Source organism: Eupeodes corollae, chromosome 2, assembly GCF_945859685.1.
Source record: "Eupeodes corollae chromosome 2, idEupCoro1.1, whole genome shotgun sequence".
Classification (NCBI taxonomy): Eukaryota; Metazoa; Arthropoda; class Insecta; order Diptera; family Syrphidae; genus Eupeodes; species Eupeodes corollae.
In genome coordinates, this window is record NC_079148.1 from 128,398,081 (window position 1) to 128,424,074 (window position 25,994).

Here is a 25,994-nt window from a genome sequence, read left to right on the forward strand (position 1 = left end):
TTTGGATTAAAGCTGAGTTTATTCTTGGTAAATGAAATTAAACAAGAAAATGATATGACTGCTTTTGATTACCTTTCTCCTATAGTTACTGGTACATGGCTCAAGTTCTATTTTTATCTTCATTTTATAAGCTGATGAAATGTTGTTTTTGTATATTTTATAAATGCATATAATTCAATGTAAAAGGATGTTTTATATATTTGCATAAGGAAAACAAAGAAGTTAAGCTCATTATTTATTGTTTTTAATTGTTATACACATATAGCTGAATATGTACAAACTTGCGTATTGTTTATCTAATAAAGGAATTTGCTCAACAAATTTCCTGACTTCCTTTCATTTCTAATCTAATTTTGTCTTGTCGTCGGCAGTCATCAGGATCAGCTTTAGCACATAAGAATGTTATTTCCCACATTTCATCCTTGAAGGATATCTAACTCTGAAATTATTTCCTTTTCTTCGTGTGACATTTTGATTAATATTCGGAGAAGAATATCTGTGCCAAAGTTATGCAAAATTTTGGTTTAATAGGAAAGTATGAAGAGTATGAGTTAAATTTTGAAGAGTTAAAGATTAAATTAATCGAGGATATTTTTAGGGAAATATTATTTCCATTTAATTTCTTAAAGTCAGTTAAATTATTTGGAACTAAATTGACCTAAATTTTTGGAATTTGTATATGCACGTTATTTTGCGTTGGAATGTTATGCCAGAGGTCTTGGGTTCAAACCCTGCCTGTGTACTCAAGAGGTTATTAGTACCCTTAAGTTGTTTTAGTTTGAATACAGTGCTAGTTTTTGAGAAGGATTAAAGAGGAGATACTGGTGCACATTGGTCTCAAAGTTTTGAATAACAACATGAGAGTGAGAAACAGAGTTGGGTAAGGCATTTCACATTCTTGATGTGCGGTTAAAAAAGAATCTCCATATTTTACAGTACGTCCGAAATTAAGCTTAATGGTAAACTGATGAGCATTTTTAGAAGCGGGATTATTTTAGCTGAATTCCTTAAGGGAGGGAATACAACTGTGTAATTCGACGAAAAATTGTTTGTTAAAATATCTGTTAAACACCAAGAGGCAAATGACATTGCGGCGGAGTTCAAGTAATGGAAAAGTTTTGTTGATGGTTCCATTGCCTATCATTTTTGAAGCTCTTTTTTGAAAAACACTTAAACTTGTTTTAGAGGAACCTGCCAAAATATGCGCCTTATATTGAAGTTTTTGACGAATGAGAGCTTTGTTAATTGCAACCAGTTTCATATTGTTGGAATTACAAAACTTTTTGTGGAAATAAAATTCTGGAATATATTCAATTTCAAATCTGGTTTTCATAATTTAGTTCACAGTTAAAAAAGTTTGTGCGTTAAATATAAATCTTTTTACAAAAACAATTCCAAATGTAATTTCAGAAATGGCAGAGAAAAGCGAAATTAAGGTTGATTTTAGGAAAACAAAAGAAAGGTATTAAAAAAAATCTAATGAACCTGATCTCATAGTTTTATGGTTCAAGCAATGATGAGGGTTTGCAATTATGTGTCCATATGTCTTAATTTTTATATTACAAACTTTTAAAACTTTCTATAAACATTTTTCTTATTAACTTCACACAGGAAGTTATTGTAAATTTTGACATTTTTCGACGTTTCAAGGTTCCTAGAGTCGAAATAAAAGATTTTTAGAAAGATGTCTGTGCATGCGTATATATGTACGTACAGTACGTACGGACGTCCGTACGTTCGCGAAGCTGAGAACAACAAAATAATTCCGGATAATCAATTCAGCTTTAAGGCGGGAAATGATACTATGCTGCGTCTAAGATTGCTTCTGATATCCAGTGGAACAAATCTAAAATGCAATATACGGGGCTTGTCTTGGAGAAGGCTTTCGACACCGACAGACTTGGCATAAGTAAACCATTGTTGTATATCCTTTATGACATGCTTAATGGTAAACGGGTTTTTGTCAAAACGTCTACGAAAATCTTTGACATTAAAAATGGTCTTCAACAAGGAGTGGTTGCCTCGCCGATCTTATCACACTTTTGCATGGTGACTTCGACACGATTCAGCAATATTTCCATGACTGGAAGTTGAAAATCAAATTTCAAAAATGCGAAACTAGTCTATTCAGGACTCTGCTGTATGGAGCCTCAAGGGATACGAGTAAGAATTGGAAAAATCTAGTGATCTAGTAGGACCAAATCGACAGCCACTGGCAAATAAAAGTGTAGTAAAGTACCTTGGCATGTGATTGAAAAGGTACTTGTATTTCGACAGACATATGAGTGCTGCTTTGGCCAGAGCTAGAGGAGCCTTTGCCCTGACAAAAAGGTTGTTTTTTAGCAGTCGCCTTGACAGTAGGGTGAAGGTGATTTGCTACATGGCTCTTATCCGGCCGATTACTGCCTATGGGTGCCCGGTATCGTTCAACGCTAACCCATCTTAAATAGAAAAGATTCGAATGTTTGGGAGTTAATGTTTGCGACGTTGCCTTAGACTACACAGAACACCAGAGTCGGAGTGCAAACATTACTTCTCCCACCAGTTTCTATAAAACAGAGCCAACATTAACAGAAAAGATAATTTCTTGATGAATCTTGGTAGGGCTCATATTACGAGAGCGATGTTGTCGACTTACAGCTTAATTTTGGGGCTTACCCCAACAATGAGTACTACGAAAGTGCACGTTTAAGTGGCAGCATTCAGCCCGAAGCTTTTCTCTATTTAGACAATCGAGGGTTGATACAGGATAGGAAGGCGGTTTCTCTAATCTACCACGTCAGCCGTAAAACTGTAGATATGTGACTCCTTTACAGTCGAGACGTCCTCCCACTTGACGCGCCTTCGGTTCAGTAGGACTGTTTCCGATAGGGACCAAAGAGATAGAGTAAGGCAGGAGAACCAATTTTGGTGGCTTCAAATTAAAATCATTTAAAGTTTTCTAGCGCATTTGGTCTTAGCCGGTTTTCATAGTTTTAAGGATTACGTTAGGGACAGTCAGGGTGGCACCAAAAAAAATTATTAAAGAAAAACTGGTCTAGTTTGTTAGTACTTTTAAGTACTTTTAAGTGGTATTTTCTGATTTTTGTTAATTGTAAGCAGCTTAAGTATTAAAATGGGTTTCAGTTTTTTTTATTTAGTTTTAAGTTTTACATAAAATAAAAAATAATGATAAAAATACTAAGTTTTTTTTTTATTTTCTTGGTTAAAGATTATGTTCTTGTTATTTAGTATTAAAATTGTACTTTGGCTGAAAGGCAGTAGTTATAAGATAATGGATTAACTTAGAGCACCCGAATAGGGTCAGTAAGATATTTTTTAAGTTTTTGAAATGTACGCTAGTTCTTTAAGAATTCTTTAAAAAAAGAAACATCTTTCTAAAAATCTTTTATTTCTACTCTTGGGACCTTGAAATCTCGATAAATGTCAAAAATTTTCAATTCGAAAAACGGACCCAAAAACTTCCTATGGGAAGTTAATAAAAGCTTTTAAGAAATGCTACTTAAATTGGTAAAAATTGGTTTTCAACTAAAATTTTCGTTAACAAAAATAAATTTTTAAATAAAACTATTTCATCATATGCAAAATATTGTTACTAATTTTAAAATTTTTAAGAATAATTTAACTGACAACTTTTTTAACAAAACACGAAAACCTACAAACTTTAAAGTAAGACAAATCGATAGACGGGATGGGAAGTTATCAGTGTGGGTCGCATCCCAGCCTCTTTTTTAAATTTTGATCAAGGTACACAATTTTTGTTGCCAAAGATTTTTTTTGAATAACACAAATGAAAATTCGAATTTCTTCGTTTGCAAATCACTAAAACAGTCTTGTCATTTCAGTGAAATGTAACCGCTTTTGATTATTTCTGGCAAGCTAGTAAGTAAAAGTTAAAGATAGTTTTTACATACGTCCAGTAATTGAACGTCCAAATTATGATTGTCAAGAGGGAGAAAATTTTCTATTAGCTTTCGTCTTAACTTGTGCAAACACAATATGAGAACATTGACAAAATAATAAAATTTGGTCAGAAATGGAATTATTTCTTTTTAACAATCACACATACCAACTTATCATAATGTCATCTTATATGACGTTAAACAGTTCTTAGATGATATATTTTTATTAAATTTTAAGATATTATTCCGACGTTTTCCCATGTTGATGTTGTTGTTTAAATTTGATTTAAATTCTGTTGCGAAAATAATTTGAAATTTGTAACTATTTTTACAAAGTGGCTTAGTTTGGACAGTTTAAAATATTCTTGTACATGCATTTTGAAAATATTGACAGAACACTAGGCGATGAACTGTAGATTTTATCAAAGTGATTTTCAAGGACACCTTTCACACTTGTTATCCAATAACTCCAACATTGAGATAAAAAAGAAATACAAAGAAAATTGACTTTAAAAACATCTTTGTCCCTGTTCCTAGTTTTTTGATTAAATTTTAGTCAACACAATGAATGACAGGTTTTTAAGTACTGTCAAAAATTAAAGAAAAGAGCTTTAATCCATGCGAAACTCCCTGGATTATTCAACATTTTTTTTTAATTTAAAGTTCTAGAAATTAAAAAGCACCAGTTCCCATTAAGTATTCAATTAAAAGTTTGTGTTTCAATAATAGGTACCGATATTACTTTGTAATATAAAACACTTTTGACAGTTATGTCTTTTTTGTAATAATTTCAGACTTTCAGTGAAAAAACAAAAACTTATAAACAACGTCATCGAACCTTTTATTTTCGAAGGGAAATAATTTTAATGATTCCGAGAAGAAGAATGGTTTCAGCTATTAATTTTTTACAAGTCATTCAATTTCCTGTTTCTTTCCTAACTTTTTTCATTTTGTTATAAAAAATACTACGGAGTAATAAAATAAATTATATTGCATTGTAAAATCTCATCGATTTAAGTTTTTATTATTTTATTTAAAAAATAAATAATAATTTTTTGTGTAACACAATAAAAGGGTAGAATATGTGGAAGCAACCTTAAAATTAAACACAATTTTCGAAAAAAAAAAACAAATCACATTATTTTCAAAATATTCTCGAAAACTGAAACCTTTTGTAAGAATATCCCAATGCTAGTCTTGAGGAAAACTGTTTTTTTTTTTTAAACCAGCAAAATGAAGCCTTCAAAAATTAAATAGTTAAATGTTCAACCAAAATAGTTTTGAATATTTTGTTTGGAAAGAAATTGTTGGTGAACGTTAATAAACAAGGTAATATATTGAATCATCTAATTCCGCGTACCACACCATATCTTTGCTTTAAACAAAATTTAAAAAAGATGTATTTTTAAAGTGCCTTGCAGAAACAAACCGACAAAAATGTTGAATAATTCTTATAATATTTCTATTGCTAATATCGAAAAATTATGTGTAATTTACCTTGCATTGGCAAATGACTAATAACACAGGATTAAAAATATTTATACTTTATCAACGTCCCTACCTGACCCACTTAACACCCCAAAACGGAATCTTTTGACTTTTGAACATTCTAACTCTTACACTGAGCGCACCCTAAAGCTCCTTGAAATATTATTATTTTTTTCTTTCAAAACCAAACTGTAAGGTATACCTTGTTTTCAATTTGAAAATCCAAAAAAAAATAAGAATTCACTTACGACTTAAAAAAAAGAATGTTCCGTTTGGTTGCTAGCACAAAAGCAGCAAATTTGCTTTTGACAAATTTACCTCCTTTAGCCTCATGCTCTGGTGCGGACTCTGACTCTGACTCTTGAAGAACTCGAGGACAAATAAATTCAATTCTCATGTGCGACAAAGTTTATTTTCCAAATTTATCACGGTGACTTATTTCCACTTCGCAGGCAATTTCTTTCACTGTGTTTTCTTTTTTATTTTTCATTTTTTTAAAATAAAGGAAAAACATACATAGGAAAAAATCTTTCCAGCTTTTAGCTTTTTTGTTGGAATTCTTTTTTTAAAAGGAATTCTAAAGAAAAATTGAAAGTAAAACTTATAAAATAAAAAAATGTTTCAAATTTATTTCACGATGAAGGCGCAGGTGAAATCACTCAAACCATGAAGTCTGCAGCTCTCCTGCGAGCAGATAAACTTTGATTTGACTTAAAATCCTTCCCAAGTTTCCTTTTCGCTTGAGTTTTCATTTTCGTTTTCATTTTCGGTTGCCGTTGCCATCTTTTGTCGTTGTATGTGTAGGTCCACAATGTACTTAACCATAACCTTCCTGTATCTGCATTTGGCATAAGAAATTAAAAAGAAAAGTTTATTCTTTCGAAGCAAAAACAAAAAAAAAAACACAAAAAAAAGCCTTAAGCGTCGAGGCTAAAGTGTCTTTTTATATCGCATTATCCTTTCCAATCCTTGACTCGAACGACCGACGACCACGACGTTTGACTTACTGCGAAGCCTCCTACACTACCGCGGCTTCTCAAGGACGGACAAGAGTAATTGCATAGTATAAATTGCATTTACAAGAGGTGTGGCTGGGTTAGTAGGGTAGGTTAGTTACAACTATTTTTTGTGGTTTATTCAGAAGTGGGCATTGGACATAGTGGGAATTGTTTCGGAACCTACCTCAACTACATCTCAGGAACGACGACAACGAGACAACTTTGAATTCGTTTTTTCTAATTTTTATTTTTTAAAGCGATTAACTCAGTCCACTGTTGCGGCGCAGCGGTGGTAGTTACCGTGGCAGTCGTGTCCAAATGAAAAATGTATATGACTTCTTGTGTAGTTTTGCGAACGGAAATGACTTTTGTTTTAGTTGACTTTTTGACGGTTTAGAATAATATTCTGTCCTTTTGAAAACCTTGGCAAGTATTTACCTTTTTTTGTATTTGTTAGTAAGTGGTTTTTAAATAAATTTATTATGTTATAGAATTTATAATTGTTTTCTCTTTTTTTGATTTCTCTTTGATTAAATAATAGAACATTTTTGTTTTTTAAATATCAACGTGATAGAAAGTTAGACTTGCCATTTAAGGCAAAACGAGCGTACGTCAAATTAGAAAAACTTTTCAAAATTTGTGAAAAATAAAAGCTTTATTAGAAATTTTCTAGAAATGTAAACTTTTACCTACATGTTTTTGTGGACACTAATAACTTTCCTGAATTTCATTGCAACGACAATTGGAAAAGTTATAAATTATAATTATAAAGTAAAGGTTATCATTCCTTACTATAGATAGCTTGAAATCAGAATCGACTGAAAATTAAATCTGGTTAAATGCATTAAGAACTTCATGATTTTTCTAATATTTTAGGAACTTGATAAATATATTGAACTAAGAACTCGTACGAAAATTTGATTCAGCGATGCAGTTAATTAATTAGATTCGTGTTACAAAACAGTTTAAAAAATTGACTTTTTCGAATGTTTTATTGTAGATCGATATAGAAAAAGCATTTTGTTTTGTTAACAATAGAAAAAAATAGAAAACATTGGTTCAAAAAATACTTGAAATCAATTTAATTTCTGTAACATTTCAAAAAACATTTTTAAAATTATATTAAAAAGTATGTAGTGTATAAATTCACTTTAAAATTCTATTAAAAATAAAGTAAAAATATAAATATAATTATAAAAATAAATATAATTATAATTATAATTATAAATATAAATATAAATATAAATATAAATATAAATATAAATATAAATATAAATATAAATATAAATATAAATATAAATATAAATATAAATATAAATATAAATATAAATATAAATATAAATATAAATATAAATATAAATATAAATATAAATATAAATATAAATATAAATATAAATATAAATATAAATATAAATATAAATATAAATATAAATATAAATATAAATATAAATATAAATATAAATACAAATATAAATATAAATATAATATAATTTATATATATAAATTCATTCAATTCAGGTATAAAATCATTAAAAGCAAGAAAAGGACGAGCTTTCACTTCGATGACAAAATTAATTTCAGGATTTGAATCAGAAAAAAGTGCTCCAGCAATTTTGCCTGTAAAGATGTACAGCCCAAAACATCTCAAGTAATTTTCTTTAAGGAACATTGCAATCCTTCATTTCTAAAAAACCCTGATAGAACCTGGATAGCCTCTCCAGCCGAATCTCTTGAGCTACTGATGAAGACTGACTTTCCGGGTTGCGAGAGTAATAACCCCAAGCCGCTTGAAACCACAGAGCTAAACGTAGCTCATGTGGAGCAAGTCAATTCCGTTTTAACCAGAAAAAATATTTTGTGGGCCATCAATACTTTTTCTCCATATAAATCCCCAGGCATGGATGGCATACTGCCAGTTATGCTTCAAAAGTTGTATGATGTGGCGGCTCCATGGCTGGAACAAATTTTCAAAGAATGCCTCTTTCCCAAACAAGTGCCCATGTCGTGGAGACAGGTCAAAGTAGTTTTTATCCCGAAAGTGGGTAGGCGAGGTCACGAATCCGCGAAGGATTTCAGACCAATAAGCTTAACATCTTTTGTGCTTAAAACCTTGGAGCGCATTCTTGATTACCATATTAGAGAAATCCTAGTTGGACGACCTCTCAAAAGAGCTCAGCATGCTTATCTTAAGGGCAAATCTACGGAGACTGCCCTCCATGAGGTAGTGCGCACTGTAGAAAAAAAACATCCATTATAAAGAAATTACTCTTGCCCCCTTCCTAGACAGAGAAGGTGCTTTTAACAACGTCCTTACCGAATCCATAGAAGAATCGCTCGTTAAGTTCGGTGTAGAAGACTTCATTCGAGAATGGATTATTTCCATGCTCAATGGTAGGAAGATTTGAGCCACTCTACGCAATACAATTGCAACAAAACACGTGAGTAAGGAATAGGAGTTAACCAAAGTAAAACTAAACTGTTGCTCTTTACCACCAAAACTAAAGTACCGCCCTTCACGCTACCTCGACTCAACGGTCAAATTCTATCATTGTCTTCCAGTGCAAAATATTTGGGAGTTACACTCGACCCTAAACTAAACTGGAAACTAAGTATTGAAGTACGGGTTAAGAAGGCCTGTGTTGCCTTCTACGCCTGCAGCAAAACTTTCGTCAAAAAGTGGGGACTTCAGTCGAAGATGATTTTATGGACGTACACAGCCGTAGTACGTCAAATCTTAACATATGGGTCGATGGTGGCCTGCTCTTAGCAAAGCCTATAATATTGATAAGCTAAAGAAGGTTTAGAGAACAGCTTGCACCACAGGGGCCATGCGTACTTGCCCAACGGACGCCTTAAACGTTATTTTGGATCTTCTACAAATCAACCTTTTTATTAAATACATAGTTTCCTGCAGCGCTATTAGGCTGAAGGAATCAAATAGCTGGTTGTCACAACGACACCACGAAATTGATTCAACCATAGGTTTCGACACACCATCTTTACTGACAGTTTAAAGATGGAGTGCGGAGTTGGTTCTGGGAACTTTTTTGAGTCCCTAAATGTAGCTAAATCCTTTAGGCTTCCTTACTTTTCTAGCGTTTCTAAGGCTAAACTGCTGGCAATAAGGGAGGCATATAAGATACTTAAACAAAACCCAAACCAAAACCGAAATGCGGCAATCTTTACAGACAGTCAGGCAGCTGTCAAAGCCATTAACTCGGCCACATCCTCATCTAAATTGGTCCAGCAATGTCGCGATGAGCCTGCGAGCCTGAATATTAACCTCGGTGTCCCCCTGATCTGGGTTCCGGGCCATAGTGGTATCGTGGAAAATGAACGGGCTGACGAGCTAGCCAGGCAAGGATCGGCCCTTCATAGCTCACTTGCGGAAATGGTTAACATTCCTCTTGGTGCTATGATACAATCTTTTCTATCTACCAAACTGAATCAAACCGAAGGTGGAGCAATTTACCCAACTGCATTATATCTAGGAAGATATGGCCTACCTATAATAAAACCCGTACAAACGATCTTCTATGCAGGCCAAGGCAAGACATAGCCAGGATTGCTGCGGTTTGTACCGGACATTGGCCCATAGGAGTTCATGCGGAGAAGTTGGTTATCTCTTACAACACCTTTTGCCGTAGTTGTAGTGGCCAAAAAGAAAGTGAAACGATAATCCATTTCCTCTGCAAATGCCCTGCTTTGGCAAACACTAGAATGAAATACTTTGGAAACGCCGTCTTTCACGAACTTGATGAGCTATCTGAGACTAAGATTAGAGACCTAATCTTTTTTCTCAATCCAAAAAAATGGCTCTAACATAATCGTTATAAAGCTACTCTATAAATCTTACCCTTTCTATCACAGGTCAAACGAGTTTTTGGTATCAAAAAGGCGCACTATAGCGCTAATTGGATCTAAGACTAGGTTGCCTAGAGATCGCTATTTCTACCTACCTACCTAATTTTTTTTAAATTGTTGAATAAAGTGGTATAAAGTTAATTTGACGATGTTTCATATACTTTCTTGAAGATTGTTAAACATCTCGAAAAAAAAGATTTTGATTTGTAATGATGTCTCTGCTTATTATGCCAAACAAATAAATCCAAGCTAGGTTAGGTTAGGTTTAAGTTGCTGTCCATTATGGAATGGGACACACTTAGGCCAGTTTAATGGATCTTGAGGCTTCCTCAATTAAGAATTTGCCTAGCCGTTTAGACAGTGTCCGGTTATGGCACCTATTATCGAACTTATTTGCGATCTGCTTAGAGATAGCAAGCACCTTGATTGCTTTAAATTTAGTGTTGGCCAGATGTTTTTGGGACCTGACACTTGGTGATGTTGTTCCACCTGTTAAACACCAGATTTCTTTTTAGCGACTGTCCAAAATGTCCCTGTACATTTTTCCTATCATATTTGCATGAATTTGCACCAATGGACCAACTCCTGATGATGTTAAACATTCCCAAACCATCACGGAAAATCCTAAATGATTTTTTTTTGTGTATTTCGGGTCCAATTATTTTAATGGTGGACGCCTCACATACTGTCTTCCGTCACTGCCAAAAACGTTAAACTTGGATTCGTCCCTCCACACGAAAAAATTCCAAAAATTTGGACTTTTATAAAGGTGTTCTTTAGCAAACCTCATTCTTCGAACAATATTTTTTTATCATAGTTCTCCTCCATTTGGGCTCTTAATTGAACGGATGTTAAAAATGGATCCAAGTCGGATCGGAGACGTTTTTCGTGGCTTTTTTCGAGGAAGGTTCTCAAATGTTTGGTGTTTTTTTTAAATATTGAACTACGTTCCTAACTAAACCTCTAGCAAATCGTAGTAATTTGCTTACTTTCATAAAATGTTTGTACTTTTTGAAGCATTTTATAATAATTTTTCTTTCACATGGAGTAGAGGTTTTATTTTTTCCCATAACTGTAATCAGTTTAACTGGGTGACGCAACAGTCCGTTAAGAACTAGGGCCTAGTGACTTACAACTCGCAACCATTCCTGTGTGCGAATAATGTTGTCAGGAATGAAGGGGACCTACAGTTTACTCTTGGAGAATTTTTCAATTCCTCGCAAGAGGCAGTACCCGTTAAAAAACTTTAGATGGCATAGGCAGGGATCGAATCCAAGACCTCAAACGCATTAACTTTCATGCTACGGGTACTATTGTAATCAATTAAATATTTACATATAATTTTTAATACTACATTTCCTTAATAATAAAACAGCTTAAATACATTTTGATAAAATATCTACATAGAATAATAAAAAAGTACCTGTGTCAAATGTAATGGCTTAGTTAATTATGTGACCACCTACACTGCGACTTAACAACAAATAAAGAGCTTTGTTTAAAAGCAAAGCATCTGTGAGTCGTAGGTGACATACGGTTTTCATATTGAGATAATGTTAGTTGTTAACGGTTAAAAAAAAAACAGACACAAAGTGATACAGGAAAGCTTTATTGAAGAAAATATGGTACAATCGTTTTGTGGCTTAATTGCATGACCACGACTGCATATAGGTCTAATCCAAGCCAGAGTTGGGAGAAAATTATTACAAAAACAATTAAATTATAATTACTTCTAATATAAAATCTCCATACACTTGATGTGTGAAATGTAATTGATGTAATGTAATTTCAATTACTAATTGTATGTTTGTCTTAATTACTTCCAATTTACTCACTTTAATTCAATTGAAAACAAAAGTAATTACATTTGACGCGATATTAGTACGAAAAGAATTCCTGAAATGTATTTTTCTTTTATTTTTGTTGCTTTGATTTGATAAATAAATAATTTAAAATTTCTTTCCTTCAAGATTGTAACTAGTCTAATTTTTCCAATACAATTAAAAGTAATTGAAATATTTATTTTTTCAACAACATTTATAAATAAGTATGTGTTTTATTTAATGAAAATTACTTGTAATTTTTAATTGAGAAAAGATCAAATACTAATTACTTATAATTGAAATGAAATAAACTACGAACATCAATCAGTATTTCTGAACTCAGCTTCAAGCTATCTTAACAACCATATAACAGCAAGATCATGAACTTTGATGAAATGTTGTTCTTCTTAAACTAACAATTTTTATTGAATCAAGAATTTTATTGAAAATCTCTAAAAATGTTTACAAGGAAAAAATAATATATTGAATGGTATTGTCAATACATTTTGCAGTTTTAATTTTATCAACCCAAACTGTTATTTGTTTACCAAAATTGCAATCCTCGGAATTGAACGTAATATATAAAAGTTTTCTTTAAACCATTAATGCAAAGTTTCTATTAACAACTAAACTAAGCTTTTAAAATTTCAAAATGTCTCAATGATTTGAAATATCCCTTAATCATAACATATCCATGAAATAAAATGAAAACAAATGGTTTAACAATTATTTCTTTAAATTTTGCTTTATTTGCAGATATTCATTTGGATGAAATATTTTTGTTTGCATAACCATCCAAACCACATACACATAACGTTGGATGAACATCCTCGAGCTCCAGAGACCAATTTGAATTACTTAAGCAATCTCTCGCCGAGACCAATGCCACCGCTCGTCTGTTAAGAGCATAAGAAGAAAACTCACCAAACAAACATAAAGCTTCCCTAACCAAAAACAACCAATAGCAAATGTAGATCCTTGCAAATGTAGGAGTAGATGTATGTAAAATGTGCATTTTGAAGCAGCAATGGCATCACTATGGTATTTTAATGCACTCTCCCCTATGTGGCAAGCCCCAGTTTGAGACTATATGTATACGAGTGTACTGCATGTAGGTCCATATAGTAATTTGAATAAATTTCCCAACAAGGACCTGAAAAGGATAAAAATACCCACTTCACAGGCGGATACAGATCCTAGTAGAGCACCTACCGCATACCTATTTGAATAAAAAAAAGCACAAAAATAAAAACAACACATGGTCTTTATTCCCTTGACGAAAAATGACTCGTGAGTCGTGAGTGAGTTTGTTTGTTCTTTTATCCAAAAAAAAAAAAAAACAAAAAATGAAGTCCACAAAAAGAATAAAAGTGACTTAAGCACTTTGTCACAGAGAACCTCTACCATCAACCTTCCCAAAGGGGACGAGAGAGTAACACAAAAAGGACATTCATTCCAGACAGCTTGGCCTTTGCGTTGCTGATTTAATTTGCGATGATGATGACGGCCATGTGATGGATAGTTTGCGGTGTTCTTGCTACGCGTTACCGCAAATAGAATTGTATTTTTAAATGAATCGAAACTTCCGTTTGGTTGCATAACGTTGCATCACACGTGCAACGTGATATAGAAAGAAGACGAACAAAAAATTCTTGCTCTAGCAAGTTGGAATACATAAACTTACCTACCTGGCACTCTAATCGGTATTGGAAGGACTTCAACAACATATTTTTCACCATCACATTTTCACATCACATAACACATAACATAGAGTCCTGTTCGTATAGTGAGAAGAAGAAAAATTTATAGTCAACATGTTGCCGACGAACGTGATGTCATTTATGAAGAAGGTAAGTTATGGTGGCGATCATTTATCATATATGCACCTGAGTTGGTTTGGACGACTATAATTTTCCATTTTAATGTACTTATAAGTAATATATAAGTTCGTACACAAATACATGGATGGATACGTTAAAAAGCTAATTATTTAATTTTCTTAACCAGATTCTCTCAACGTTTTCATTTAAAATATTTATTATATCGTTTGATTAATTTGCTTCAGAATTAATAATTGACTTTTATTATAAAGAATTACCAACTACACTTACCCACAAAATATACTCACAAAGTTTCTCAGAATATTTTGTGAATTTCCGGCACATGCCAAGGATATTCTTTAGGTATATACACAAGCAATTTTGATTACCTCTAACCTACTTGTGTATACCTAAAACCTAGCAATGTTGCAGATTCATAAATGGTAGGGTCGCCCATGCTTACAGTATTGTATGTGTAGGCGTCTTATTGTATTTGCGTTGGACATGCGAGCGAGGCTTATGTGTAATTAAGTTAATTGCAAACTTTATTAAAATTGATGTGAGACGTCTTACACTTGCTAAGGAAATTACATAGGTACCTAAATACATGTTGACAAACTCCTATGAAGAAATTCATTTCATATGAAAATACAAAAAAATAATTGCGTATACGCCACAGTACACTATGAAGAGTAGAAAATAAACTAAAATCAATAGAAATAATTATTGTGTTATTATTAAACTTCGTGTGGTCGTTTTACTTGTCAAATTATGCAAAGGTTCGTTTGGATCAAATGTGACAGATTATGAGAGTGTGATGTAGATACAAATCGAAACGGGGTTAATTTTTAATAAAAGTTTTGTAGATATTTTTTTGTCTGGTAATACAAAATATAAGGTTTAGCATAGATTTGTATATAGATATAGTTTCAGATTTTTGGAGCCACACCAATTTCATAGCAAATATAAAACGAAAGGGTCCTAAACAAACTCAGTTAACTTGAGATTTTCTCATCATTTTCTTTCCCTTAAGAAGTTCCATTTTGATATTAAGAAAACCAAGTAGTTTTTCAAGAGAAAGGTAAAAGCTATGTTTTTTACAATAAACAAGGAAGCTTTTTTTATCAGAGCCCAAACCTGGATAGAGTTTCGACTTCTCAGGAAAATACACTTGACTTGTTCCTCACTTCTGATCCTGATAAATACATAATCAGTGTATTGACGCCTCTAGGCACATCGGACCAGAGTGTCATATCTGCTAATTTCTCGTGTCAAACAAATCCAGTTTGAGAAAGAGCTCCATAGAGAGCCGTTCGACAGTACGAGAAAGCCAACTAGGACGGTCTCAATAATTACTTCAAGATCTTTAACTGGTCACTATGCTTCCTCGGTAGCGACGTTTCTATAGTGCAGATATGATTACTAGTATGATTCATCTTTGAATGAAAACCTTTATCCCGGATAGGGTTTAAAGTATTAAACCCAAGGTTAAATCATGGTTCGATTCGAGCTCCATAAAGGTTATCAAGGAGACCGAGGTGAGCTTAAGGTGTTTTAGAGCCAACTCAACTGAGTAAAACCAAATTCAAAGGATCAAACTTTTGCATGACAAAAAATTATGGCAAAAAATACTGCAAGGTCCCAAAGGCAGTAAGAATTGTTGGTCATTTGTAAAAAACATGAGAAATACTTCCTTTTCCTCGATTCCTACGTTTGTTGTCATTAACAATTATTTAAATAGCTATATTGATAAAGCTAACTTATTTGCAAGGCAGTTCGCCGTTCCACATCACCAGATAGTGTCATGACTTCCCCAGTTCTTGAACGCGTAAATGATTCTATGGGACCAATCTATTTTCGTACTAGTACTGTGTCGAGGGTTCGTCAAGATCTAAAGATTCATAAGTCCGATGGTACAGATGGTATCCCCGCTATTATTCTAAAGAGGTGTTCTTCGACGCTAGCAAAATCACTGCTAAAGCTTCTAAATCTATCTTATTCTTCTTTGCTCTTTCCAAATAGTTGATGAAAACTACATTTGTTCAGGCAATCCCAAAAAAAGGCGAATCTTCATAACATTCATAAGTCCGCTGGTCCAGATGGTATCCCCGCTATTATTCTTAGGAGGTGTTCTTCCACGCTAGCAAAATCACTGCAAAAGCTTCTAAATCTATCTTATTCTTCTTTGCTCTTTCCAAATAGTTGATGAAAACTACATTTGTTCAGCCAATCCTAAAAAAAGGTGAATCTTCATAACATTCATAAGTCCGCTGGTCCAGATGGTATCCCCGCTATTATTCTAAGGAGGTGTTCTTCCACGCTAGCAAAATCACTGCGAAAGCTTCTAAATCTATCTTATTCTTCTGGACTCTTTCCAAATAGTTGATGAAAAATACATTTGTTCAGCCAATCCCAAAAACAGGCGAATCTTCTTCCCCCGCAGAATTATCGACCGAAACCACTAACATCCCTTCTTTTTAAGGTCATGGAAACGATGATTAATTATCAGCTTAAGAAATATCTTGCGGAACGGAAGCTTTTTAATGATCGGCAATACGGCTTTCACAGCAATAGGTCCACTGGTGAACTCATGATTCATCGTTTTAGAGAAAGTAAGATTATTGCACTTGATATTTCAAAGGTATTTGATAAAGTCTGGCATCTTGCACTTTTATTAAAAATGAGTGCTTTTGGTATTGCCGAATTTCTTCTTCGTTGGATTAGAAATTTTCTATCGAACCGTTGAATATGATTTGTTTTGGACGAATTCACGTCTGATAAAAAAATAAATAACAACAACAGTCCGTTTGAGAATTAGGGCCTAGTGACTGACAACTTACAACCATTCCTGTGTGTGGGTACAGTTGCCAGGGATGGAAGGGATCTACAGTTCTAAGCCGAATCCGAACGGTAAATTTGAGAAAGCACTTTTCGTGACAAGAATTACTCTTGGAGAATTTGTCAATTCCAAGAGGCAGTACCCGTAAAAAAACTTTAGGTGGCATATGCAGGGATCGAAACCAAGACCTCTCGCATGACAGTCCAATGCACGGGTTCAAGTCTGATAGTCATAAAATAAATGCTGGTGTGTCCTAGAGCTTCATTTTGTCTCCGACCCTTTTCCTCATTTTTCTAAATGATCTCCTGTCAGTTACTTCTAATCCAATACATTGTTTCGCTAAATATAGCACTCTTAGCTTTTCATATTTGTTTCTAGACTTACAACCCTCCTCTTCGAATGTGGAACTGTTACGGTAATTTATGATACGCTCATTTAATTCCGATCTACACAGTAACGGTAATTTATGATACGCTCATTTAATTCCGATCTACACAGTACTGTACTATTTTGAATAAAGAACCGTGTGTCTTCTATCGTTTAAGTCAGATATACCCTCTTTGCCACTATCATAAGTGGAACATGCATCACCGAAACTGAAAATCTTGACATCCTTTGACTCTGCATCTGCAACCACTTTTTGTGGAGCGATCACATACTCGATGTCGCCAATAAAACAGCAAGATGTTTAGGTTTTTTAAAAAGATGCAAGAAATTTGTTCCTCCGTCTTCTGGCTACACTTTACAAAACCTATATACGTCTGAAACTTGAATTTAGCTCTCATTTCTAGGCTGGTCCTTCAGTAACTTTTAAAATAAATGGTAATATTAATATCATCAACTCGTTTACGTCACTTGAACATCGACGAAAAGTTTCTTGTCTCACCCATTTTTACCGATATTTTAATGGTTTATGCTCTAGTAAAATAGTTAGTTGCATTTCTTCCCTCAAACAATTTAACCGTAATACCCGCGTTTCTAGGATTGTCCATCAGAGTACCCTTGACCCCAACTTCGGTCGTACTATGAAGTACAGACATTTATGTATGTATGTTATGCCTTGCCATGCTCTATCTTTCCCTATCATTGCAATGTTCAGGAATTCAAAATCAATGAACTTAGACACCTCCCATTCAACACTTCCCTCTTACCCTAATGCTCACACTGTGTCTTTGGCATATTAAAGGTATACAAAACCATTTTCGTGTTCTCTAATTATTAAATAAAAATTTAAGAAGAATCTTTACTTTTTTAATCTTTTTGCTATTGACTCGATAGTGGCGTATTGGATCAGACCTTATTTCTAATGCATTTGCATAGAAATTAAGTTTTAAGCTTATTAAAAATTAAAATTAGGAATGGAGAGACTTTTTAACAAATATTACGGAATTTTCAAAACTTTAAATTTCTGCTTTAAAAGTAGTTGGAAAACTTTTTAATAGAAAATATTTTTGATATCATTTGGTGTATTTTTTTTAATTCTAGTTAACAGTTTTTCAATAAAAAACACAACTAAAACTGCAACCATTGACTTCATAGGTTTCGAAGTTTTTTTATCTGACAAATGGCTTGCATTTTCCCAAAAATGTCATTTTAAAACACCACAATGGAACTTTATCAGTGTAAGTCCCATTCTTGTCAGTATTTTAAATATGAAATCACAAAAATTCACAACCAACTAACAACTATAATATTTTAAGTCCATTTGACACCAAAAAATCCCTATTATTGTCTATTCTCTCAAAAGAGTGACTTTTATTTTTGTGTAAATATACATCTATACCTAAAAAAACCTCATTCAAAACGATTTAACTGAAATGGTACAAAAAGTAAAAAAAAAAACAAAACAAGAAACAAAAAATAGATTGCTAAGTGTTGCGTGCAAAAATTACGTCATTTTCATTAAAGCTCCATCCACAAATAAAAACCGAAACTGAAGCATCATTTACCCCCTTAAGTGTTGGCCATTTCATTTAATTCACTTAAAATGTCAAACCCGCAAAATGCTTTAAATATAATATTTTTGTTCTAGAATACAATGTGGAATATACAACATAGATATAGGGGAGTATATAGTATAGCTAAATTGTTGACCACATAGCATTGCCAGATGTTTAGAAAATAAAAAGTATTTTAGTATTTTTGCAAGTTTTCATTAGAATAAAAAGTGTTGCAATTTATAGGATCTGACGTTGAAGTCATTATCTGGAATAAGTCGGTCATCATTTGACATAAACAATATATTTTTGTCTAAAGATGATGGACACAATAGAATTGATCGCAGCTTCAAACCAAAATGTTCCCATGCACCAGAAATAAATCTCAAAAAGTAACAATTCTCTTTAAACAAAAGGTCAAATTTTAAACTAATCAAAACCCGTTCTTCGGTACTCGATACATATTTCTTTTAAAATTGGCAACTCCCTTTGACCAAACAGCATAGCATACAATCTATTCGATAAGAACTCGATGAATGTGAAGTCAAGTCCCAGCTTTAATGTACTTAGTCAAGGAGCCATGAATATATACTCAAACGCAGAACATTGTATCCTCCCAAATGCCCATTTTATAAATTTTCTGTTGTGGCTTCTGTTGGTTAAATTTGAATTTCGTGCTGGAATTTTTGCCTCCCGGCCCCATATAAATACATATGTACATATACATATGTAGATATGTTGTACATTTTGGTAAGCTTCCAAAAGGAAACAACAACAACAAAATAGAACAAAAATAAATATATAAAAAGGATCCTTTTATTGTGACAAAACTATACATTTTGTTGTTCAGATGAGAGAACAATAATACAAAGGCACTTCATTGAATAAAATTTTTGGCAACACAAAATCCTTTTGAATTTTGGTATTTTTTTTTCAATTTTTTGTAACACATGACCCACGCCTAAAGAATCAACCTTCTCCAATCGGAAGCCTGTAGGGCAATCAAATCAGAGAGGATTTTTTTTCTTCCACAAAGTTCAACCAGGACGAAAAAATACGAAGAAAAATGAGATAAAATGTTTTGTTGATTTTTTCCGATTTTTGTTGTTTTTGTTCGTGCGTTTTGTATGATTGCACACAGTGACAAATAAAGGATCTGGAACATACAACATTTGGCATACGCCTCCTGTACCACGTATATTTTCAGAATAAGATGATATTGTCGTTTTGTGTACTTTACTTTTTCGAATATTTTTGTGTAGATACTTGGTGGTACTCCCGTACATTTGATATTTGATAAATCGATGGTTTTTTTTTCTGTATTACTCTTTTTCGTTTGGCGCACATCTGACAGTAAATAATTGAAAATATGTACATCTTGATTTTTCAAAGAGAAAATCTCGGAAGCGTATCGGGATTATTAACTGATGGAATCGTTATCGATTTGGATGGAGCTTTTGGGTGTTCAAGAAATAAATTCGATTACCATATGGCACTGGATGATGATGATGATAATGATGATGGTGGGTGAATGCTTGAGTTCTGAGTACGATGGAGGTTTAATGCAGGCTAAGGGCAAGGATGTTTCCTCCAATTTTGAAATCACTTGCAAAATATATTTATATCGTGCTGATTTATTCAATACGACGCGGGGATTATTAAGAAAGAAAGAACTGAATACAAAAATGAGAACGGGTGGTAACCCACACTAGTTGCTTCACATATTTCACATTGTTACCCTTGGGATACATTTTTTGTATTTTAAAAATTATCACTTCGAAGAAATTTTTAAGAGTGTTCATCAATATGCAATGAAGTTGTTGTAGACAAAGTTGGTCCTCGTTATTAGGCAGCGAGCCACTAGAGGTGAACGATTTTTGGAGACAATTTGCTATCAATGCACTTAACCCTCAAATATTGTCACGCACACGCAATATCGGCTTAGGAACATAATGCTTCCTTTCAAGACTTTTAGTTCAAACGCACTTGACAATTTGGAGTACTAAATATTGGTTCAATATATAAATACTGGTAGTACTGTTGTCTGTTACAGGTTCAAGTTGATAGCATTGGCATTTGACACCTGCCAAACTTTTCCGTCATATAAAGTGTTATAATACTGGTTTAATCTTTCCCTTTATGATGATGCAACAAACGTTATTTAAATGTGCTACAAAAGTTGTAATTTGAACTTAGCCATATTTTGCGCATTTCGTGCAACCAATCGGTAAAATTGTGAAGAAATCTGATGAAAATGGAAACTTTACCAATGTCGTAAGATCTGTGTAATGTTCATCTTCGTTATGCATGCTCAGTCTAAAATTGTCGAAAAGTGTAATTTTTCCGAATTATCTTGAAGTCAATTCGATGCGATTTAGTTTATAGATGTTAACCGAAATCGACTAAGACGGTATTAAAAGAAGGTGTTACCAAAACTGATAACACTACAAATTATAACCTTATTGCTTGTAAAGTTTTTTGATCAAGCTAATCCACGTTTTCGCAACGTCAATTATTATCCAGGATCTTATCTATCCCTATCCGCCTAGTTATCGTAAGCTCAAAAAGAAATTGTATCGTAAACGACTTTTAGAAAGTTTTAAACTATTTACATATTTGTTCAGTCAGCATTTGATGTTATAGACAGTAACTTAGTAAAACCTTAACTAAACGGTGATTTTTTAAGAGCTTGAGAACTTTTTAAAAAAAAAACGCATAAAATTTGCAAAATCTCATCGATTCTTTATTTAAAACGTTAGATTGGTCCATGACATTTACTTTTTGAAGATAATTTCATTTAAATATTGACCGCGGCTGCGTTTAGGTGGTCCATTCGGAAAGTCCAATTTTGGGTAACTTTTTCGAGCATTTCGGCCGGAATAGCCCGAATTTCTTCGGAAATGTTGTCTTCCAAAGCTGGAATAGTTGCTGGCTTATTTGTGTAGACTTTAGATTTGACGTAGCCCCACAAAAAATAGTCTAAAGGCGTCAAATCGCATGATCTTGGGGGCCAACTTACCGGTCCATTCCTTGAGATGAATTGTTCTCCAAAGTTTTCCCTCAAAATGGCCATAGAATCGCGAGCTGTGTGGCATGTAGCGCCACCTTGTTGAAACCACATGTCAACCAAGTTCAGTTCGATAACACTTATCCACTCCATACGTTAGAAATTGTACCTGCATATAGATCCTGAACAACTCTACCGAACTTCCACGACATTCCGTTGCTATACAGCTTGTAGATGAGCGCATGTCTCTCGATCATATCAAATGCAGATTTAAAGTCAACGAAAAACGTATATAGCTTCTTGCCTTTATTCAGGAATGTTTCTGTGATATAACCTGTCCTAAGGCCTGTTTGAAACTGCTTTAAAGGCTTGTTGTGTTCTATCCATTTCTTGAAACATTTTTGCAAACCAGCGTGAATATTTTATATGAAACATTTAGAAAGCATATTCATCTATAATTAGACACCTCAGCTAAGCTCCCTTTCCTAGGAATCGGGAAAATGAAGGGCTTCTCGAATTCTAGTGGTATCATTTTGGTTTTCTTGACATTGTTATATATAGTTGTCAGTCGGTTGATTGACTCTGCTGAGCCATACTTATAAAATTCTGCTGATATGCCATTCGGTCCCCATGCTTTCCCATCTTTAAGTTCCATTACAGTTGAAATCACTTCTTAGTGTCTTATTGAAGCATCAAGAGTTTCATTTTAAAATCCCGGAGTAGCGTATTGAAAAACAAGTGTTACTTCTGTTGGATTCAACCAATTCTGAAATTGCTCTGCCAGCTGATCAGAACCCACACTAAAATGGATTGAAAGATTTGTCCGTTGAACTGTTTTTCCAGGTTTCAAAACTCCTTTCCGCTTTTACAAGTCACTAATCTCTTGGACCCAGCTTCGAAGAATACTGCCTTATTTAGCTTACATATAACCTTGAAAGAACTATTAGCTAACAAATATTGATTTTTTTAAGTAGCCGTCATTCGAATTTCTGTTTGCTGTAAGCCAGCTAAACAATAATTCCCGTGCCTTTCTTCAGTCTACTTCAAAAAATGGCTCTATGAAGTACTCCCGGGCTTTGCGGTTTGCAGCTACAGTTGGATACGACTCCTTGATTATTTTATCCAGATTGTATAGATCACAATTTTTTGTCTCAGCCAGCAGCGAGATATCAAGCCTTGCTTGATATTTCATCTCGTTTGTCGGTTTCCACTTTGGTAGGGAATTTATAACCTTGGACTTTTGAGCTTTTTTGGAAATCAGTCCGAACGTTATGATCATTTTAAGTGGTTTTATTACGGTATAGTCTATATTTTCAGAGGGGACATATATAATAACAAATAATATCGCCATCTGTATTTTATTAGGACCCTTAGCCCATCGGTTTTGATGGGTTTCATTAAAGTAATACAGCTGCTTCCATTTTTATCTCTTTTCTTTTTATTATCATCTACTATTAGAAGTACTTCAGGAAAGTGTTTGTTTGATTTATAATTCTTCTGTCACTAGTCAGCTTGATCATGTGCTTTGCAGATCCTTTAGAAATTAGGACTCTATATTTTCATAGATCTACAAAGTTAAGCATTGTTTATCAAAACTAATTTTAAAGAGGACCTTTGCCCCTTGAGATGTATTTAAGTTTTGACTGTTAACTATCTCTTGATAATCGTTCTTCATCAAAGTTCAGCCTACAAACTCCTGGTTAATTCACAGATGGACAGATAGCCTGAAAAAGTACAGACTCTCTGACTGATTCAGAAACTCAAACCTCAATAGCAATACTTGCCCTATTGACCTTTTATCGTTCTCCGTCTATAATATCATCTTTCAGCCAACTATATTGAAGCACTTAATAAACCATATCTGTTACCACATTCAACAAGCGAATATAGACAATGTGGTGAGTGTATTTCTGTCTATGTATATATAGACTACACACAATTTTCACTACAATTACAATATGCAATTTAAAATTGTATGTAATTTTCTCTAGAATATCGATCTTAGAAGTACCTTTACTCGCATAGCAGAAGTAGAGTTCCAATATGTAGGTATTAAGTAATTTTCCAATTAAATTGTTTCTAAGAATTTAATTCAAATGTTTGTAATTGCACTTTGACCTGAAATTTCTCAACCTTTAGTCCTTCATCCTCACACGAACTGGGAACATCCAAACACATACAATCTCACATACCTGCATCACACATCAAGGAATTTCGTTTCGAATAAACTTGTCCCTTATATTCGTTCCTTTGAACTTTCTTGTGTTATTGAAACCATCATACTATGTAAGACTTGTGTTTTTTGTATTTATTGTGGTGTATACCTATTTTTGAGATGCTGGTTTTTGAACTTTAGCATCAGAGAGTAGACCAACTAAATCAATAAAATGTAAATTAGAACATACTCGGATTCGTATAGTTTAAAGTTGTTTTCATTTTTATAGTTTATAGTCAATCTTATATATTCAAGGAGCAAAGAAACATGTGTTGTGTATGAGATGTTTGTTTTAGCTACCTCAGTTTTGCATAATTGTGTATAGAATACCTGAGTTTTTGGTTGTAAGTTTGAAATGGAAAAACAAAAAGTTATGAGAAGGCAAATGTTAGCACACAAAAGCACAATGTTTTCCAAAAACTGTATATTATTTGAATCTGTTATCTGTTCGCCTTAAGTTTTCTTAGTTCGCATAAAAGTCTAGGAAAATCAAATATTCACTTCGTAAAAATTCAAACAAAGTGTAATTTTGGTTGAGAGGTTTAATTATACGACCCGAGCGTTCCCTGAAATTTTGTATTAATTTTTGGAGAAAGAAAGCAGTTTTAAGAGGGGTGAAAGGGGATAAAGTACAAATCAGCGGTTGTCGTATTTTTGGATGGGAAGTTATTTCTTCACAATGATCTGATAACAACATGCAGATAGAATTAGACTTCTTCACAAAGTTTGGTTCTTTACAATGAAATTGTACTTTAACGGTGGACTTCTATGGCTTTAATTCAAATCCAACTACAAAGTTTCTTTGTGAACTTCAAATAGGAAGTTATTGTTATCGGTCCGATTTGTCGAATTAAAAGTTTTGACATTTCTCTACGTTTCAAGGCCCCTAGAATCGAAATAGAAGATTTTTAGAAAGATGTCTGTGCGTGCGTGTGAACGTACTATCGCGGCGTTTTTTCGGCGTTCATAGCTCAAGAACCAGTGGAGATATCGACTTCAAATAAATTTTGCTTTACAGATAATAATGCAGAAAGATGCAAAAAGGACTCTCAAAAAAATTGCGTAAGTGGATTTTTTACCATGCAATTTCAAAAAAAGGTAAACATTTTGGTTAACCTAAAATATCTTACGAACCAATAACACTAGAGACTTGAAGTAAATTTCATATTATGTACATATGGTAACGAGATACCAAACAATTAACGTTTTTTTCATAAACTTAGGTAAGGTTAAACTGGCTGTCCAAGATGGAAACGGGCCCATTGTGATACCTCATGAATCTTGAAGACTCTTTCAAAGCTCAATGGAACCAGTTTGAATCTCTTACGAAATGTGAGAGGCTGATTATGCTAATATGATTTAGATCGTTATGGAAGAATTCTCCTAGGTAATTCCTGCGTTTTGAGCTAGAGCAGGGCATGTGCAGAGATGGTGAAGAACGGTTTCCTCCGCTTCCTCGTCCATACAGTTTTTGCAAAAGTCATTTGAGAGTACCTAGCCAAGTGGCGTGCTTTCCTATTAGACAGTGTCCGGTTATGGCTCCAATTATCAAGCTTATATGCGACCTGCCTAGATATAGCAAACACCTTGATCGCTGTAAAACTTGTGTTGGCCATGTTTTGTGACCTGACTCTTGGTGATGTTGTTGTTCCACCTGGTAAAGCACCAGCCTTCTTCATAACGTCCCACATTAGCAATAGTTTACAAGTCGCGATTGGCATCCCAACATTACCAAACGTGGTAGAATGGGTTGTACTGAACCGTTCCTGGTGAGTTCATCTGCCTTACAGTTACCTGGAATGTCTTTATGGCCAGGCATCCAACAAAGGTGAATATTTAACTGCTGTGCCATCTCCATTAGAAATGATCGACGTTTATGGACTGTTATAGAATTTGTAGAGACAGAGTTCAGAGATTTTATAGCGACCTAACTATCTGAGAAAATACGGATATCAGATGTTGATATCACCTTTTCTTTAAGCTAGGGCAAGACTCCCTTTAACGCCAATAGTTCCGCCTCCAACACGCTACAATGATTGGGAAGGCGGAATGAGATACTTAATTTCAGTCGTTCAGAGTACAAACCTTCACCAACCCCCTT

General features: G+C 33.7%; 1 protein-coding gene across 2 annotated transcripts in view; it reads left to right on the forward strand.

Moving 5' to 3' along the window:
* Positions 1–25,994, forward strand: part of LOC129944137 (regulating synaptic membrane exocytosis protein 1) — a 271,531-nt gene that overhangs the window by 146,910 nt on the left and 98,627 nt on the right. For both annotated transcript variants that reach the window (XM_056053334.1, XM_056053333.1), the window contains exon 3: positions 12,832–13,925. In XM_056053334.1, coding sequence (XP_055909309.1) covers positions 13,890–13,925 — 36 coding nt within the window. In that variant the 5' untranslated portion in view covers positions 12,832–13,889. The remainder of the gene's footprint in view (positions 1–12,831; positions 13,926–25,994) is intronic.